At 37.9% G+C, this 18,966-nt stretch overlaps 1 protein-coding gene and 1 non-coding gene across 7 annotated transcripts in view; both read left to right on the forward strand.

Annotated features, from left to right (window-relative positions):
* The window catches only part of POLA1 (DNA polymerase alpha 1, catalytic subunit), a 301,162-nt gene that overhangs the window by 31,005 nt on the left and 251,191 nt on the right, over positions 1–18,966 (forward strand). For 5 of the 6 annotated variants that reach the window (XM_032286162.1, XM_032286163.1, XM_032286160.1 and 2 more), the window contains exons 15-23: positions 2–156; positions 5,600–5,684; positions 6,978–7,039; positions 9,238–9,327; positions 11,488–11,604; positions 12,912–13,087; positions 15,043–15,172; positions 15,667–15,786; positions 16,871–16,970. In XM_032286162.1, coding sequence (XP_032142053.1) covers positions 2–156; positions 5,600–5,684; positions 6,978–7,039; positions 9,238–9,327; positions 11,488–11,604; positions 12,912–13,087; positions 15,043–15,172; positions 15,667–15,786; positions 16,871–16,970 — 1,035 coding nt within the window. The remainder of the gene's footprint in view (position 1; positions 157–5,599; positions 5,685–6,977; positions 7,040–9,237; positions 9,328–11,487; positions 11,605–12,911; positions 13,088–15,042; positions 15,173–15,666; positions 15,787–16,870; positions 16,971–18,966) is intronic. The other variant, XM_032286164.1, reaches the window with a different exon arrangement.
* On the forward strand, positions 18,105–18,234 carry LOC116556855. The gene has a single exon (XR_004271199.1).

Below are 18,966 nucleotides of genomic sequence, written 5' to 3' on the forward strand. Positions count from 1 at the left end.
GAGCTCTTGAATCAGCCAATCAGTTGGTGTAAAGTTGAGGCAATGGCTTTGAAACCAGACCTGGTGAATGTAATTAAGGATGTCAGTCCTCCTCCACTTGTCGTGATGGCTTTCAGCATGAAGACAATGCAGAATGCAAAGAACCATCAAAATGAGGTTAAAAAAATAGGACAGATTTTGTACCCATGCCTTAGATGCAATACTTGACTGAACTTGCACAGCTTTGCTTTAAGAGAAAGTTGTTCTTTTTGGAGGGGAAAGAGTAATAATTTGCTACTAAACTCTTATTATAGAGAATGAATTGAATTTGTCTAGTGTTGGAGTTTTTTCTTAAAGACTTAAATTGCTGAACTTATTTTTATTTTTTGTCTATTAAATTTTTTATGTAGGAGAACTTCAAATAGATACAGAGTAATAAAATGGAATCCATATACCAATCACTCATATTCAGCAGTTAGTAAGATTTTGTCACACTTGTTTATTTCTCTCCCTTTTTTCCCTCTTGAAGTATTTTAAAGCTGGTCTCAGACATTGTGTCATTTTACCTCTGAACCTTGGTATGTTTCTTTCAAAACGTGCATACTTTCTTATATAATACCGTTAGCACACCCACTAACATTAACAGTGGTGATTCCTTGGTATAATCTAAAATACCCAGTCCATACTTACATGACCCTGTTTCTTAAGATGTCTTTTAACGCTCAGTTTGTTTGAATCAGGATTCACACAAGATTCACAGATGCTATTTAATCTCTGCACCTCTTCAACCTCTTTTAAATAGGAAGAACTCACTCCCACTCTTCAGTTTTTTAAATGACATTGAATAATTAAAGAAATATTGTTGTTCGTCTCATAGAATATCCTGTTTTCTCCATTCATTTGCTTTGTTGTGGTGTCATTGGACCTTTCCTCTATACCAGTGGTTGGCAGCCAATGAATGGTCTGTGAGCCAAATCCAGCCTGCTACCTATTTTTGTAAATCAAGTTTCATTGGAAGACAGCATGTATACAGCTGCTTTTGCACTATGACAGGAGAGTTGAGTAGTAACAGAGACCATATGGCCTGCAAAACCTAAAATATTTACTATCTGGCCCTTGAAAGAAAAAATATGCTGACTCTGCCTCATCCTTCATATTTCTGTATACTGTAAGTTAGCTCTAAATGATCAAATTAGATTCAGGTTCAGCTTTTAGCCCAAATGCTTTATAGATGATGCAGTGTACTTCATATTGTATCGTATCAAAAGACACAATGTCTGGTTAAGCTGCTATTAGTTGACAAAGGCTGGGATCACGGGGAAAAAAACCCTACTATTAATGAGTCTGTGTTTGGTTAGCGGTTGAATTAATGATAAACTATTGTAATTCTCCATCAGCTTTTCATCTAATGTAAGGTTTTTTCACCTTGACACCCCACGTATTTTGGGCCAGGTAATTCTTTTGTGGGGCACTGTCTTCGGCATTGTAAGATGTTTAACAGCATCCCTGGCCTTTACCTTCTAGGTGCCAGTAGCATGCCTCCCCTCTAGTTGTGACAGCCAAAAAATGCCTACAAACACATCACCAGATGTCCTGGGGACAGGGGATGTGTATGTGTGTATAAAATTACCCCCGGTTGAGAACAACTGAGCTAATAGCTTCATTTATTAGTCATTTTTGCCTGAATTAGTTATTTCATTAAGAGTTGTAATGCAGTTTTTTTTTTTTTTTTTTTTTTTTTTTTTTTTTTTTTTTTTTTTTTTTGAGACGGAGTCTCACTGTGTCACCCAGGCTGGAGTGCAGTGGCATGATCTTGGCTCACTGCAACATCTACCTCCTGGGTTCAAGTGATTCTCCTGCTTCAGCCTCCTGAGTGGCTGGGACTACAGGTGCATGCCACCATGCCCGGCTAATTTTTTGTATTTTTTAGTAGAGACAGGATTTCACCATATTGGCTAGGCTGGTGTTGAACTTCTGACCTCGTCATCTGCCGCCTCGGCCTCCCAAAGTGTTGGGATTACAGGTGTGGGCCAGCACGCCTGGCCAGAATGGTGGTTTCAAAAAATTCTGTCCATGTTTATTAGTTAAATTTTTCTGTAAAATTAAATTTTCTTCTTTAGCCAATATTATTTGGTTATGCCGTAATGGTTTATACGGGAAAGACAGGATAAATGCTTACTTCTTTCTCTTTAATTGCCAATTTTCCTAGTAGGAAGTTGGCACCTACCTTACATGCAGTGGTGACCAATGCTTTATTTGTTTACTTATTTGTTTTTGTTGTTACGTTTTAACTTTCTAAGTCCTTCTGACATTGATAGGGATCTTTTTAAACAGCATTTTGGCAGTACTTTCACTCTGATTTTTTGTTTTAGTGTGTGATTTGATCTTTTTTTTTTTTTAAGACAGAGTCTCACGCTCTTGCCCAGGCTGGAGTGCAGTGGCGCAGTCTCAGCTCGCTGTGGCCTCCACCTCCCAGGTTCAAGTGATTCTCCTGCCTCAGCCTCCCAAGTAGCTGGGATTACAGGTGCGGGGTACCACACCCAGTTAATTTTTGCATTTTTAATAGAGACGAGGTTTTCCCATATTGCCTAGGCTGATCTCGAAGTCCTGACTTCAAGTGATCCGCTCACCCTAGCCTCCCAAAGTGCTGGGATTACAGGCGTGAAACACTCCATCCGGCCTGATCTTTTTTTTTGACATCTAGCGTTCTTTTTTCTTAACATCTGATCTTTTAATAATAGTTAATACAGTAGATGGCCATAGTTCATAGTTAAGTGTTTGGGAGCAGTTTAATTAGTAGTTAGTTTAAAAAAAGTATTCACCTCTAGTGTCCAGAATGAGGTTTCCACATTCCTTTTTTTTTTTTTTTTTTTGAGACAGAGTCTTGCTCTGTTGCCCAGGTTGGAGTAGAGTGCAGTGGCACGATCTTGGCTCACTGCAACCTCTGCCTTCCAGGTTCAAGTGATTGTCCTGCCTCAGTCTCCTGAGTAGCTGGGATTACAGGTGTGCGCCACCATGCCTGGTTAATTTTTTTGTATTTTTAGTAGAGATGGGGTTTCACCATGTTGGCCAGGCTGGTCTTGAACTTCTGACCTTAAGTGATCTGCCCACCTTGGTCTCTCAAAGTGCTGAGGTTATAGGTGTGAGCTGGTGTGCCTGGCCCCATTTTCTAATAAAAGGAAACTGAGGTCTGTGAAGTAATGGCTGATTCAGGGAAGGAAATATCTGGAACATCTTATTATACCAGAGAGCAAGGACAGTAGTAAAATCTACTGAAGATATGTTAAAAGGACTCAGTAGGCCGGGCACGGTGGCTCAAGCCTGTAATCCCAGCACTTTGGGAGGCCGAGGCGGGTGGATCACGAGGTCAAGAGATCGAGACCATCCTGGTCAACATGGTGAAACCCCGTCTCTACTAAAACTACAAAAAATTAGCTGGGCATGGTGGCGCGTGCCTGTAGTCCCAGCTACTCAGGAGGCTAAGGCAGGAGAATTGCTTGAACCCAGGAAGCAGAGGTTGCGGTGAGCCGAGATCGCGCCATTGCACCCCACCCTCGGGGAAAAAAAAGCCAAACCCCGTCACAAAAAAAAAAAAAAAAAGGACTCAGTAATTCCACTTGGACTCAGTAATCAACTTGAAGAGTCTTCTACTGACCAAAGATGGGACACTGTGAGAGTAAGAATACGTGTAACAGATTGAAACAAATTAGATCTATGAGTTAATAATGATATTGTCAGCAATGACACTGCATTGGTCACTTGTGAAGGGAGCCAGGGAACCAACTCATTATTTTGAAAACTGGTAAAGGGATTTAATGAAGCTTTTTTTTTTTTTTTTTTACTTTTCTGAACACATACCTCAGGCAAGCAAATAATTGATGAGAATAAGTTTCTCTTCATAGAAGGTTTCCAGCTAATAAATGAAGGAAAAATGGAATAGTACTACTTTGTAATTGCCAGTGAAATAATAAGGGATCACCAGCGGGTACTAATATCATTAAGATAGAGATGAGCAGATATTATGTTCCTGTGCCTTTTGACAGAAGTAATCAGCACCTCTAAAGTATTCTTGCCCAAAAATTGAACCTGATTTTGATCAAGCTTTTAGACGTAACTTTGAATTTATAGGCAGTATGGAGACAGGAAAAACATGTTAAATGACATTATTGGGACACAAGCAGTGGAATCCATACTATGGGGCACTCTATAGGACAAACAACCTAGTTTCTTTAACAGATAAATTACAAGGGAATGACAGATGGATGGGGTTGTACCTGTAGTTTTACATATCAACCATGTACAAAATATGGCCCTTATGTGGTAAATAAAATTGAGATAATTGGAAAATATGAAAATTTAAATTCTGCCTGGATAATTAATGGTTTTAAGAAATTGCTATTAATGTAATTGTATTAGGTGAGATAATTGTATTGTGATTATGTTTTTCAAACATCTTTCAGAGTGGTGGTGGTTCTCAGCTGGGTGAGATTTTGCCTCTAAGGGGACATTTGACAGTGTCTGGAGACATTTTTGATTATCACAACTCAGGGGGTCTGGGAATGGTAATACTGGCAACTAGTAGGGAAGTGCTAGGGATGCTGCTAACATCCTACAGCTCACAGGACAGCCCCCACAACAAAGAATTATTTGGCCCAAGATATCAATAGTTCCAAGATTGAGAAACGCAGTTTTAGAGATTGATGCTGAAATCTTCCCAGAAAAAGTGATAGGTTTGGGTTTTGCTTCAAATTAATCTATAGAGAGGAAGGAAGTAGGTAGGGTTCTATATAGATGAGTTGATAATTGAAAATGGATGATGGCTAATATAGGAGTTAATTTTATTATTTTGTTTATATTTTTTAATGTGTTTACATTTTTTTTTTTTCTTTTTCTTTGGGACGGAGTTTCGCTCTTGTTACCCAGGCTGGAGTGCAATGGCGCGATCTTGGCTCACCGCAACCTCCGCCTCCTGGGTTCAGGCAATTCTCCTGTCTCAGCCTCCTGAGTAGCTGGGATTACAGGCACGCGCCACCATGCCCAGCTAATTTTTTGTATTTTTAGTAGAGACGGGGTTTCACCGTGTTGACCAGGATGGTCTTGATCTCTTGACCTCGTGATCCACCCGCCTCGGCCTCCCAAAGTGCTGGGATTACAGGCTTGAGCCACCGCGCCCGGCACATATTTTTATAATAAAAAGTTTAAAGTCTTTATTTCTTATTTTTTGAGATGGAGTCTCACTCTGTCACCCAGGCTGGTGTGCAGTGGTGTGATCTCGGTTCACTGCAACCTCCACCTCCTGGGTTCAAGTGATTCTTTTGCCTCACCCTCCCGAGTAGCTGGGATTACAGGCGCATGCCACCATGCCCAGCTAAGTTTTGTTATTTTTAGTAGAGACGGGGTTTCACCATTTTGGACAGGCTGGTCTCAAACTCCTGAACTGAAGTGATCCACCCACCTCAACCTCTCAGAGTATAGGAATTACAGGCGTGAGCCCCACGCCCAGCCAAAATTTTCATATGTATTTAAATGTGTATCTTTGAATATTCTTGGTAGTCTTGGTGAGAATGCAGAATATATAGTAGTGGTTTGATAAGTGGGTTTTTTCCTCCTTTCTTTGCAGATTATTGCTATCACAGCTTTGGTCCATCACAGTTTTGCATTAGATAAAGCAGCCCCGCAGCCTCCCTTTCAGTCATACTTCTGTGGTATGTATTTTTTAAAACTGATTTACTAATAGTTTGCTTTGAGTTTCCTTATTTTTTTTCTCCAGCTATTGGATTAGTAACTTGTTTTTCAAAAATTGTTTTCAAGAACAGTTAGCGCATATTGTTAAAGAGGGTTTTCTTTTTTTTTTTATTCATGGAAACCAAGTTTTATTGGATTGGTTTCCTCCTATTTAACTGGTTCATTTTTTTCTAGGAGCAGAAGTCTGGAGTCTTATTTGATATCTTTTTTTTTGTTCCAGTGGTTGCTGTATTGAGGCTGAGGAGTTCTTTTCTGGGTCAAAATTAGGCTTTAACTATTTTCTGATGTCATCCTAATAGCCCGTCATAGAAGCCTGATCAAAGTTTTCTGTGTGATGAGGCACGATGCCAAGGAATAAATATTTACCTATTTGGGAGGAGTTATAGTGATACCAATTGGAGTTGTGTTGTGCTGTGCATAAAATTCAGTGACTGAAACAATTCCACTGAATTCTGCATATGTGTTTTATGAGTCAGTCTCTATGGAGGATTTGGATATATTCCATGTTGAGAGCTTGGCCAGTTACCTAATCGTTTTGCTGTTTTTTAAAAAAGGGAATAATACTATTGATCTATTATATTTCCTGGGATCTTTCCCAGCCCAGAACCAGAGATTAAATTGGCCAGCTTCTCTTGTCTGGTTTTCTTGGGTATTAGGAAAATAGGACTAAAACATGCAGAGAAGGGAGTATGAGGTATGATTGTTGTGCAGTTTTACCCCTTAAGTGGGTGGAACACATGGAACAAAATGATGATGAGAATAGTGTGGAAAATACATTGAAGAAACCAATTACGAACTCATTTCAACACCTATTTATCCACTTCCTCCATGTATGTCACTATGTGAACCGCTGTTGTGTTTGGTAATGAACTTACAGTGTGTAATAGGGGAAGCTTTGTTCAACTTTACTCTCTGAAAAGGTTGAACTGAGTTCTTCCACTGTATGCTGCTTGGGGCATTGGTGGTGGTTATACTTCCTTTGAGGAAGACTGCTAAAACCTTCCATTCTGTCTTGAACGCATAGATAGCAAATGTTTCATCAAATCAGTTTTAATGACTGCAGGGACTTAAGGATCTGTGCTTGATTATACTTTTGAGGTCTGTCAACATGACTAGTGGAAGTATTTGATGATCCTCCTAATTCTTTAGGGATGGGGGGAATATAAGACAGTTTCATTTGGAAATGTGTACTATATGATTACCTGAAATTGAGTAAGATGGGTGTTGGAATCTTTATTTTTTCCTTTCTACAGTTGTGTCTAAACCAAAGGACTGTATTTTTCCATATGCTTTTAAAGAAGAGATTGAGAAAAAGGTAAGGAAGAGATTGAGAAAAAGGTAAAGAGCTCATTATATGAAGCACCTGTTTGTTTGGAGAGAGAAAGAAAAGGGGGTGATAGGAACTCGTAGAAAAAAGCTGTTTTATATTTTAATTTATTAGATTCATTCCTGCCAGATTGGATTATGACATCGGCCCATTAAAATGTATTAGACATATATACCTAGAAGCATTATTTAACAATGTTTAAATGTTTTACTATGTGAAAATAATGGGATTCTTTACTGTATTGGTAGATTGATAGGCTCAAATCCCCCTTCAATAGCTTAATTAGAAGCTTTTCTAAAATGCCTATGATCATATGATTACTATTTTGGGAAGGTGTTGGATAGAGTCCCTCCTCAGCTTGGGGAAAGCCAAGTGAAGTTGGGAATACTGTGGATGTTAAAGGGCCATGTGTTGGCAAAGTTAACATGGGCTGGCCAAAACTGATCAGTGATCTCTAAATTCCAGTGTGCTCCCTGAAGAAGTTTTCACGGGTCCTTAATAAAATGGGGAGGAATGTGAAGTAGTATAATGTAATGAATTTTTCATAGAGGTAAATATATTCAATAAAAAGAATTTTCTTTTATGGAGAGTATGTTGTTCTTTTACAAAGTGATGGTATTGATAACTTTTTTGTTTTGTTTTGTTTTTTAATGTTTGCACTTGACAAAAGTAAGCAACCTTTTCAGCTTCTACTTATTTTTTTTTTATTATTATTTTTTTTTCCCATTTATTTTATTGCATTTTAGGTTTTGGGGTGCATGTGAAGATCATGCAAGATTGTTGCATAGGTACACACGTGGCAGTGTGATTTGCTGCCTTCCTCCCCATCACCTCACTTATTTTATTTAATTGGCTTGAGAAGTCCAGTAGTTGGAGGTACTATTAGATTAGGCTATTATTTGTCAAGTGCCCTGAATTACCTAACCAAGTAAAATGACCTAGGAAAATTCCAATGGAGTCAAACTGACTTTTTTTTTTGAGATGGAATCCCATTCTGTTGCCCAGGCTGGAGTGCAGTGGTGTGATGTCAGCTCACTGCAGCCTCCATTTCCTGGTTCAAGTGATTCTCGTGCCTCAGCCCCCTGAGTAGCTGGGATTACAGGCTTGCACCACCACGCCCGGTTAATTTTTGTCTTTTTAGTAGAGATGGGGTTTCCCCATGTTGGCCAGGCTGGTCTGGAACTCCTGACCTCAAGTGATCCACCCGCCTTGACCTCCCAAAGTGCTGGGATTACAGGCCTGAGCCACCACACCTGGCCAAACTGACATTTTTTAACTGACCTAATTGTAGAAAACATATAACCATCAACTTCCATTTTTAGAGATTTTTAATGAGTGGATCTTTTGAATACCTGATTTATATTTAGTAATCCAAGTAGAAACCTTTTGTGTGAAGGTAGGTTTTGTTTATAGTTAAAACACTTATAATTCTTTTTTTTTTATTTTTATTTTTTGAGACGGAGTTTTGCTCTGCTCACTGCAACGTCCACCTCCCATTTTCAAGCCATTCTCCTGCCTTAACCTTCCAAGTAGCTGGGATTATGGGCATGTGCCTGCCACCATTCCCAGCTAATTTTGTATTTTTAGTAGAGATGGGGTTTACCATGTTGGTCAGGCTGGTGTTGAACTCCTGACCTCAGGTGATCCACCCACCTTGGCCTCCCAAAGTGCTGGGATTACAGGTATGAGCCACTGTGCTCAGCCAATTAAAATTCTTAAATGTGTTTGTTTTTAGACTGGTTTCTTATTTGTCAGTTCTTACCTTATCATTTGGGATTAGTTTATACAATCCTTGGGATTTCTTTGCCTGGTAAATACATAAACAGTGAAGTCTACCAGGGATTATATAGGAAAGTAATAGTTTTGATAGGTACTCTGATTTGTATGTTCTAAAATGTATCCAGATGCACAAGCATGTCCCTGTGGAGGGACATTTCTATGTTTTATGTTGCTCAGCACTTAAAATTTTGCTTTATTCACATGCTTATTACTAGAATGAGCTCCTTAGAGACTTTGCAATTATTACTGTGAAACCTAGAATCAGGAATTTCATTGTTACATTTAGTTTTGAAATGGATGGTTTCTTTTAACCCTAAGATAACTTACCGTAGTTGAACAAGAAGCCAAGGTACAGTACTTGTTGACAGTAAAGAGTTGTCAGTGACTTGTGTGTTTTTATCTAACAGAATGTGAAGGTTGAGGTTGCTGCAACAGAAAGAACACTGCTAGGTTTTTTCCTGGCAAAGGTTCACAAAATTGATCCTGATATCATTGTGGTGAGTAGATGTTTGATCATGTCATGGGGAAGCTCTTCATTTCTTAGTTATTTTCACTGTGACTTTATTGGTGCTTTTGAACAGCAAATAATCTTTTCGGAGTGAAATGATTCTATGGACTGGTGGGAATTGCTATACTTGCTGCTAGTAGGAGAGAAAAATAACAAGCCCACTGCAAGGTAGATTTTTTCCTCTAATACAAAAGCAACCTATGACTTAGTGTTGAAGTTAAGGATTCTCTGGCTATTTATGCTTAGAGACCAGCACATAAGTAAGTAAACGTGTGCAACCTGAGTTTGCCAAAATTTTGCTTTAGTAGCCCAGTTGTATGGTGGTCACAGGAGTTTATTAATTCACTTGATTTGGTGCAAATCACAAAACTAAGTACTTTAATTTTATGAACTCAGTGAATTTCTATGACATATACCTTTGAAAACTCAGGACTCGGAATATTTTTTTCTGTTGATGACCCAGTATGTCCCTGCTAGACAGCTTGAGCTAATAATTCATTGAGCTATTTTTTGCCCTAGTTCCTAAGAGTCCTAAAGCAACATTTTGCTTTATATGTCCTCTGACCTTCCTAGTTTGGAGAATATGGAATTCCTTCATTGGTCTTTTTTTCTGGGTTAATGGATCAATCAAATTATATATATATATATATTTTCCAGAGGAATGTAGGCTATAAATGCCTGTATTTTTAATGTGATATGAGTAATTTGGGTACATTGAAGTCTTGCAAAAATGTTTCCTATATTTTTCTCTACATTCATTTTTACTCTTGGATACCTTATCTGGCAACTGTATAGCTAGCTAGCATCTTGAGTTTCTGTGGATTGGAAGCAATATCTCTGCACCCACTTCCCTTATGATATTTCAAGACCTACCTTTAAAGTTCCAGGAAGATTCTGTGCACAGTGTTGTACTGTGGCATTCTGTCTCAGCACCAGGCCCTCAGTCAGCCTCTAGTAACAACAGTATCTTGGACCCCAAGGAGATGCCATGAAGCCTGGGAAACCTGGCCTGGCTTTGGGTGATAGAGCCAAGTCAATGTGTGAGAAATCTGGATGTAAGATGGAATTCTGACATGAATTTGGGTCCCTGATTCTAGGTATGATAATTTGTAAGTGATACTTCCTCAAGGCCTTTGGTCTTATAATTTAATAGGCAAAACTGCTATGAATATCTAGTGGTAAAATACACATAACATAAAATTAACTGTGTTGACCATTTTATAGTATACAGTTCAGTGGTATTAACTACATTCATAATGCTGTACAGGCATCACACCATCCATGTCTGTAAGTCTTTTCATCTTGTAAAACTGAAACACTGTACACATTAACTTCCCATTCCCCTAGCCCTTGGCAACCACCATTCTACTTTCTTGATTCTATGATTTTGACTACTCTAAGCAGCGGGCATATATTTTTAATTAAGTTTAATAACAAGTATATTTGTTGATCTGAATTGTTTTAAACTTCATCTAATTTTTATAAACAGAGGCAAGTGAATCATGTTCACATGTTGGAAATTATTATAGAGGTGAAAAATCTAGTTGCATATTTGAGATAATTTCTACTCTATATAGTTTTGTTTCTTTGTTTTTAACAAGTTTCTTATTTGCGCTATTTAGTGGTATTATATATTTCTCTTGTTGCATATCAATTATGGGTCTAAATCAGTAGTGTTTGAACTCAATTTTTAAAAAAGAAACTAAAGGCAGTTCCTGAGTTTTTGAAGAGTCTTGTGTAAACTGATAGGGCAGACAGGCTCTATGTTTTTAAGGAAGGAATATGGAATTATTTGAATTTAGCTTTTACTGATCACATAAAAAGTATGGGACGTTAAATTTGCATTTGCCTCCGAGACTGTGAGGCATGAGCTGCAAATTAAAAGACATCATATGAGCCTTGCATCAATTAGGATGAAATAAAGTTTATTCCAGCAATCTGCTTAGCAGCCTTGTTAATGTCAAGGCTAATGAATGCTGCTGATGAATAAATTCCTGAAGAAGAAAGGACCCCCAATCGGAGGTAAGTGCATGATGTCTTCAATTAGAGACCAGAAAAAGAAAGGGCAAAGAAATTCTGTGCATATGAAGATAAATCCTCTAATTTGCATTTGTTATAACGTTATCAGCTGCCTTCTTTTTCTGACTAGGGTCATAATATTTATGGGTTTGAACTGGAGGTACTACTGCAGAGAATTAATGTGTGCAAAGCTCCTCACTGGTCCAAGATAGGTCGACTGAAGCGATCCAACATGCCAAAGCTTGGGGTAATAATAATTTTCAAAATCTCTTTTATTTATTTATTTTTTAATGTGGGGTAGCTACCAGGGAACACACTATACTTTTTAAAATAGGAATTGGTTATCTTGTGATAGGAACTTTGGTACATTTTAACTTTGGCACTAAACATCTTTTCCTTTGAATTCAGCATTTTTTTTGTAAAAGCCTCTGGTGGTTTTAAAAATCATCGGTTAGAATCTAGGAATAGTGAACAAAGACAGCACATACATGTTACTTTCACTTTGTCATTCCTGAAGTGATAATCTTAGGGCAAGGTTGCATGGTTCAGAAGACGTTGAGGGTTATCATTTAGGAGGAAGATGGGAAGAATGAATGGAAGGGAGTTGATGTTGGTTGTATTAGAATGCAATATTGCTGGATGATATCTTGTAATAAAAAGAAGAAAGAAAAAGGAAGAAAGCAATAAACTAAGTGCTTTCTGTGTTAGTTACCTCTCGTGGCAACTCCAGTTTTATTTCATAGACAGTCTCATAGGGGTAACATAACTTGTTCTGGATCATGTAACTAGCAAGGGGAAAAACTGAGATTTTAACCCAGGCCTGTGTGACTCTTAAAGCCAATATATGCTTTTCATTTTACCTCCTTGCTTCATGTATGGAGGTTTTGGCAGTTTTTGTGTGAAGCACTTTCTTTCTAAACCTGATACTGCTCAGTGCTTGAAATCTTATTTTACTTAAAGCTTATAAATAAAATGGACATGTTGCCTCATCAGATAAGTTAGGAATCTGTATCTTTTTTGTAATGTTCTCTAGAGGATTCTGCCACTACAGATCAAAGTTGGGGCCACTGATCTTGCTTCTTTTCCGATTCCTATCTTTAAGGTGGTAGAGTTGTTATTAGCACTTCGTCTGAACACTTGCTTAGCTTTTTACCCCCTTCAAGATTTTCTTTATATGGCATCTTCTCAGTGAGGTCTGCCCCATTACCCTATTTAAGATGCAGTCTCCCCAAATTCCTTGTGCCCCTCACCCTGCTCTATTTTCCCATTTTCCATATACTTGCTACCCCCTAAAACGATATAGTTTCTTGTTTATGTTGTCTATTTTTTATTATACATTTCACATGAGGCTAGGAGTCTTTTATGTTTTGATCGCTGCTGTATCCTGAGTGCCTAGAATAATGTCAGATACATAGTAAATGTTCAAAAATGTTTGATTGATAAATGGGAGAACGAAAGTTATCATAATTTTGGGCCAGCTTTAAAATAGGTTAGAAAGAAATGTTCTCAGTGTCTGCTCTTTCATGAAATTTGCTTTTTGTTCCCATCTCGTAGGGCCGGAGTGGATTTGGTGAAAGAAATGCTACCTGTGGTCGAATGATCTGTGATGTGGAAATTTCAGCAAAGGAATTGATTCGTTGTAAAAGCTACCATCTGTCCGAACTTGTTCAGCAGATTCTAAAAACTGAAAGGGACGTAATCCCAGTGGAAAATATACGAAATATGTACAGGTATGATCCTAGATTCTTCAGAATTAATCTGTCTTGAAATTAACGATAGCAGAACACCAGTACTATTCTTAGTCTGGAGGGGCATGAGCCAGTGGTGCTGTAGAGGGGAAACTGTCTTTGTCAGTACTACCATCTCCACTGCTTTCATAATTTGAACTAGTTTACCTCTTGAATTATTGTAATTGATCAGTTTATCTCTATCTCCCTCATCTGTGTTAACACTATCTTAATGTTTCCTAACAGTAGTTTGGATTTAGATTTCTACTCTTAATTCATTTATTCAGGAATTAGGGTAGATACTTTGGAAATATAAAAACTGAGCAATCATTAAGTTATTTAGAGGTAGCGCTTGCTTATTTCTTCCTCTTACTCCTCTGGTCATCTCTCATTTGTTCGTTCCTGCTAGTTCTTCCTGAGTCGTTTCTTGGACTTCTTTTCTGACTTTGCCCCTTCTCTAGGTGGTCATAGTGAGTCTTAGGAATTTAAATATCATGTGGATGCCTATGCCTCCCACCTGTGTATCTTCAGGTTAGACCTCCCTAAATTCTAGAATCAATGTGCCTACTTACCTATTTTACTTGATATCTAATGTGAACTCCCAGCTTGTTGAAAACTGAGCTCTAATCTTCTGTCCTAGGTTCTTCATGTAGTCTTTCCTTACTAAATTAGTAAGCGTATTTTTCCGTTATCACTGGACACTTCAGAGTTTTACTTAGCCCAAAATCTCTGTGGCACCTTTGATTCCTCCCTCTCATATCCCACAGTAGATGCATCAGGGAATCCTATCAGTTCTATCTTCTAAATACCTCTAAGTCTGACCACTTCTTTCCGACTCTGTTGAACCCATCCTGTCCAAGCCACTATCCTCTTTCCTCTGGATTACTGGGTTTATATGCCTGTCCCCTTCCTTTTGCCCTTGCCCCTTTATAATCGATTCTCAATCCAGAACCAGAGTTATTATGCTAAAATCAAGTCAGATGTGGTACTCTGCCCAGAATCTTCCAGTGACTCTCTGTTTCATTCAGAGTAAGAACTGATGTCCTTGTTTTTGCTTATAAGCTCCATACAGTGTGTCTCTATGCCATTAACTCTGTCCTTATCTCCTACTGCTCTTTCCATTATTCTCTCTGATCCAGCTATATTGGCCTCTTTCCTAGCCCTGGAGCTGCCAGATTTGCACGCAGCTCTGGGTTTTTGAGTGTGCTGTCCTGTCTGCGTGGAATGCTCTTTCCATAAGGCTTGTTCCCTCACCTCTTCCAGATCTTTATTCTCAGTGAAATCTTCCACTGTTTCCTAGTAAAAATTTCAGTCTCTGCTTCTGATACTTAATATTCCCATTGCTTAACTTTTAACACTATATAACATACTATATACATAATTTCTTTTTCTTTTTTATACTCTTGTCTCCCCCATGAGGACATAAGCTCCAGGAGGATAGGAAGTTTTGTTTGTTTTGGTCACAGCCAACTCCTGGCACATAGTAAGCATGCAATATATACTCACTGGATGGAATGAATAAAAGGATTTAGATAGTTTTCAGGCTTGTAGTTATTATATTACTTCAGTTTTTCTTTATGGGAGAGAGAGAGAGAGAGAGAGAGAGAGAGAGAGAGAGTGAGTGAGAGAGAGAGAGAGAGAGTGTGTGGTGTGTGTGTGTGTGTGTGTGTGTGTGTGTGTGTGTGTTGGAGAAAAGCTTTGGGAACAATGGTATGAATGAATTCCTATTTACATACTGACCTTAAATTGTTTCTGAAGCCAAGATGCTGTTGCTCTGAATTTACTTACACCCGAAATTCCTTGTTACATACTGACCTTAAATTGTTTCTGAAGCCAAGGTGCTGTTGCTCTGAATTTACTTACACCTGAAATTCCTTGTAATAGTTTTTGAAGTTATGATTATAGGCATTGTTTCTTTTAATTATTTGATTCTGTTTCATTCTTACTTTTCTGTACAGTGAATCTTCTCAACTGTTGTACCTGTTGAAACACACCTGGGAAGATGCCAAGTTCATTTTGCAGATCATGTGTGAGCTAAACGTTCTTCCATTAGCATTGCAGATCACTAACATCGCTGGGAACATTATGGTAAATTTAACTTAGAGAGGGGGAAAAAGCATTTCCTGTTGGATTCAGTGTTTGCCTGGGGTAGTTGTTATATGATAATGAGTCTGAATGCATGCTTATAAAATGAGTAACTTGGATTCTGAAAGCTGGACTTCTTTTGTAAAGGAAGAACTGGTTGGGAGAAGGGGAGGAATGCCAGGTGCAGTGTGTTGAAATTGGGGCGAACATAAGGATCATCTCTCTAACATCTGGATGTGTCTGTTTGGTGGAATGGTCCATTTGGGAGTAAATAGCCAAGTTGTCAATATTTTAAGCTCTCTTTGTCTCCTTTAACTATAATCCTTAATGAAAATGTTAGGAATAATTTAGTACCTTTTTTTTTTTTTTTTTTTAAAGCAGCCTGTTGTTAGGAATGGTTTTGAAGGAGGTGATGTGACTAAACTTAACTGACTCAAGGTTGCTTTTGTTAGTTGTGGTTTTGAGCTCAAATTTTAAAAATAAATTCCATTTAATAGTCCAGGACGCTGATGGGTGGACGATCCGAGCGTAACGAGTTCTTGTTGCTTCATGCATTTTATGAAAACAACTATATTGTGCCTGACAAGCAGATTTTCCGAAAGCCTCAGCAAAAACTGGTGGGTCCAAAACTGTGTAGTATTTTGTTTCCTCTTATCCCCCACTTTTTATTACCTAGATAGCCTTTTTTTCTGTGATGACATCTGCTTTCAAAATAGCAAATCCCTTGTGTACTATAGAAACTGTGTCAAGTTTATTCCCTTGTATTTGTGTCATTTCCTTTTCCATTTTTCTCTGTGCAGGCAAAATTATTTGTGAAATAGGAAATTCTTTGAGGGAAGCATTAGACCTCTCTGATGGGTGACCATACGTGGAATGTGTTCTGGCACCTTAGCCCTCCCAAAGTTAAATGCCAGTTAAACTTTTTATTTTCTTGAACCTATGAGCCTTTATTTTTGTGTTGCATTTTTCTGTACTAGTATGATCAAGGTCACCCACAATTAGGTTTCTGAAATAGCCTCCATCGCTTTAGAACTAAAACTTTGTTTAGCTACTGTTTTATTAGCACTGATACGAATTGATGCAGAAATGGGAATTGAATGTTAAAATTTGATTCAGGTTCTCATATTTGCTTGTTTTTTTAACGTACATTATTAAAATTGGTACAGGGAATATTCATTTAGAGGACTTTAACTTCTGCTGAAGTATTTTATGTTGGCCAATAATAAACTACTTAGGAATGGATTTTCAGTATATAGATGTGCTTATTTTATGGTGTCCATATTAATAATAGGGATAATGATAATACCTACATGAAGTATTTTATGTTTTTACATCATGAATGTTAGAGTAGTGATTGTAAGAGGGCTGCTTTACAATCTCAAATTTTGTGTAATATGAAAAGTGGTATTTTCAGTATTCATTGATTAGAAAATATGAAACTCTATAAATTCAGAAGCACATAAAAATATAATTTTTGTATTTGTTAACTCAGATATATAGTATTTGCTTAAGAAATTACTATGCTTGGCATTCATTTGGATTCATGAACATATTACAATAGCTGTCTTTCCCCACAGATAGGACCACTAACTGAAATAATGTTTGTTAGAACTAAGTCCTGCAATTGGAAAAGAGAGAATCATAACAATTTTAAATTAATGAGTTGCTGTCTGGTGAAGTTGTCTTTGCATTTGATATTAGGGAGATGAAGATGAAGAAATTGATGGAGATACCAATAAATACAAGAAAGGACGTAAGAAAGCAGCTTATGCTGGAGGCTTGGTTTTGGACCCCAAAGTTGGTAAGCCTGGGCAGTGAATTGGTTTTTTCCCAGTATTAAGGGATTTCTTAATGTGGAACTAGGCTTGAGAAACTGGAAGACCTGAATTATATCTTATAGGTCAGCAAATAAGTCTTATGATGGCCTTACTTTTCTCTTTCATTCATGTGAAAATCTTGGTTGCCAGTCACCTGACATAGACTTAAGGTGAATTTTGTTATGCTGTGTTCCAATAAATTATGTATAGACATTGAAATTTAAATTTCATGTAGTTTTCATATGTCATGAAATACTGTTTTTAATTTTTTCCAACCATTAAAAAATGTAAAAACCATACTTAAGCTCATGGGTGGTACAAAAACAAGCAGTAGGTTGAATTTGGTCTGTAAACATAGTTTGTCCAATACATAGATAAGTAGCTGTCCAGGACATAGATAGCTGTTTGTCCTGACCAGTTCAGTTGACAGCGAAGTTAAAGACAGTGCAGACAGTAACCACCAAATTTAACTTTTAACAGGAGAATACCTTTTCCCTATTGTCATGAATGGCAAAGATGTTTTGTGGTACACAGAGCTAGAAATGATCTTTTTTTTAAAAAAACTTTTTGTTTTTCTTTTTCTTTTCTTTGCTTTTTTTTGGAGACAGAGTCTTGCTCTGTTGCCTAGGTTGGAGTGCAGTGGCACAGTCCCTGCTCACTGCAGCTTCCATGTCCCAGGTTCAAGCGATCCTCCTGCCTCAGTCTCCCAGTAGATGGGACTCCAGGTGGGCGCCACCATAGCCAGCTAATTTTTTTGTATTAAATAAAACATTTCAACCATTCTCAAATGTACAGTTCAGTAGTAGTGTTAAGAATATTCATATCGTTATGAAGGAATTAATGTGAATTTTATCAAATAAGTTAACTCTGAGTGGGAGACATTTTTGACAAAAGTGATTTTATTATAATGGAGCAGTAGTACTTGGTGTTATATAGGTCTGGGTTTGAATTCAATGTGATCTTGGGCTGCCTGTTTAACCTCTTGTAAGGCTCAGCTTCTTCTGTAAAATAGAGGTAAGAGTAATATCTACCACACAGGGATTTAAAGATAAATTAGTATAGTGCTGGACACAGAATAAACTATCAATATATGTTTGCAATTATTACTATCTTAATAGTGGACATTTATTTTTATTCAGTTTCTTCTCAAGGTGAAGATAACTCTTTGTAAATGTCCTAGAGAAATATAGTAGCTTTCTGTTCATCCTTTGCAAGTAAAAAGGGTGGATCGTTCCACTACTGACATTTATATATGTGTGTCTCTTATTTGATTTTAGCTCGGTTTATGTACAGGTAAATGTGCTGTCCATTTTATTTTTTGAAAGTGTCATTAAAAAATAAACCACTCAGCTGGGTGCAATGGCTCACACCTGTAATCCCAGCACTTTGGGAGGCCGAGCAGGCATATCATGAGGTCAGGAGATCGAGACCAGCCTGGCCAACATGGTGAAACCCTGTCTCTACTAAAATACAAAAAATTAGCCAGGTGTGGTGGCATGCGCCTGTAGTCCCAGCTACTCAGGAGGCTGAGGCGGGGGTATCTCTTGAACTCTGGAGGCAGAGATTGCAGTGAGCCGAGATAATGCCACTGCACTCAAGCCTGGTGATAAAGCGAGACTCTGTCTCAAAAAAATAAATAAATAAAAATAAAAAAGAAAACCACTCACTTGGTTTTATTTGGTGTGGGGAAGGGGAAAGTAGGTGGAAGGGAATTCTTGCTTTGAAGGAAAGTTTAACATTTTTTTTGAAATGGATGTGACACCTTTCAAATAAGTGGGACGGTGTTTGTTTGTAATAATGGTGTGTTTTGGGGACAGCTGGGGAAAGGACTGGTTGTGGCTGGTTCTAAAGAGAAGACAGGATTTTTTTCTCCCTCTTATTTTGTGATCTGGCTTTTCACTAAATTTACATCATTTTATGGAATGGTAGTTGATTTTTTTTTTCCTTTGTCTCTCAGCTTTGGATAGTATATGTGGATAG

Source organism: Sapajus apella, unplaced genomic scaffold (assembly GCF_009761245.1).
Source record: "Sapajus apella isolate SASKATOON/1434 unplaced genomic scaffold, GSC_monkey_1.0 scaffold17, whole genome shotgun sequence".
Lineage (NCBI taxonomy): Eukaryota > Metazoa > Chordata > Mammalia > Primates > Cebidae > Sapajus > Sapajus apella.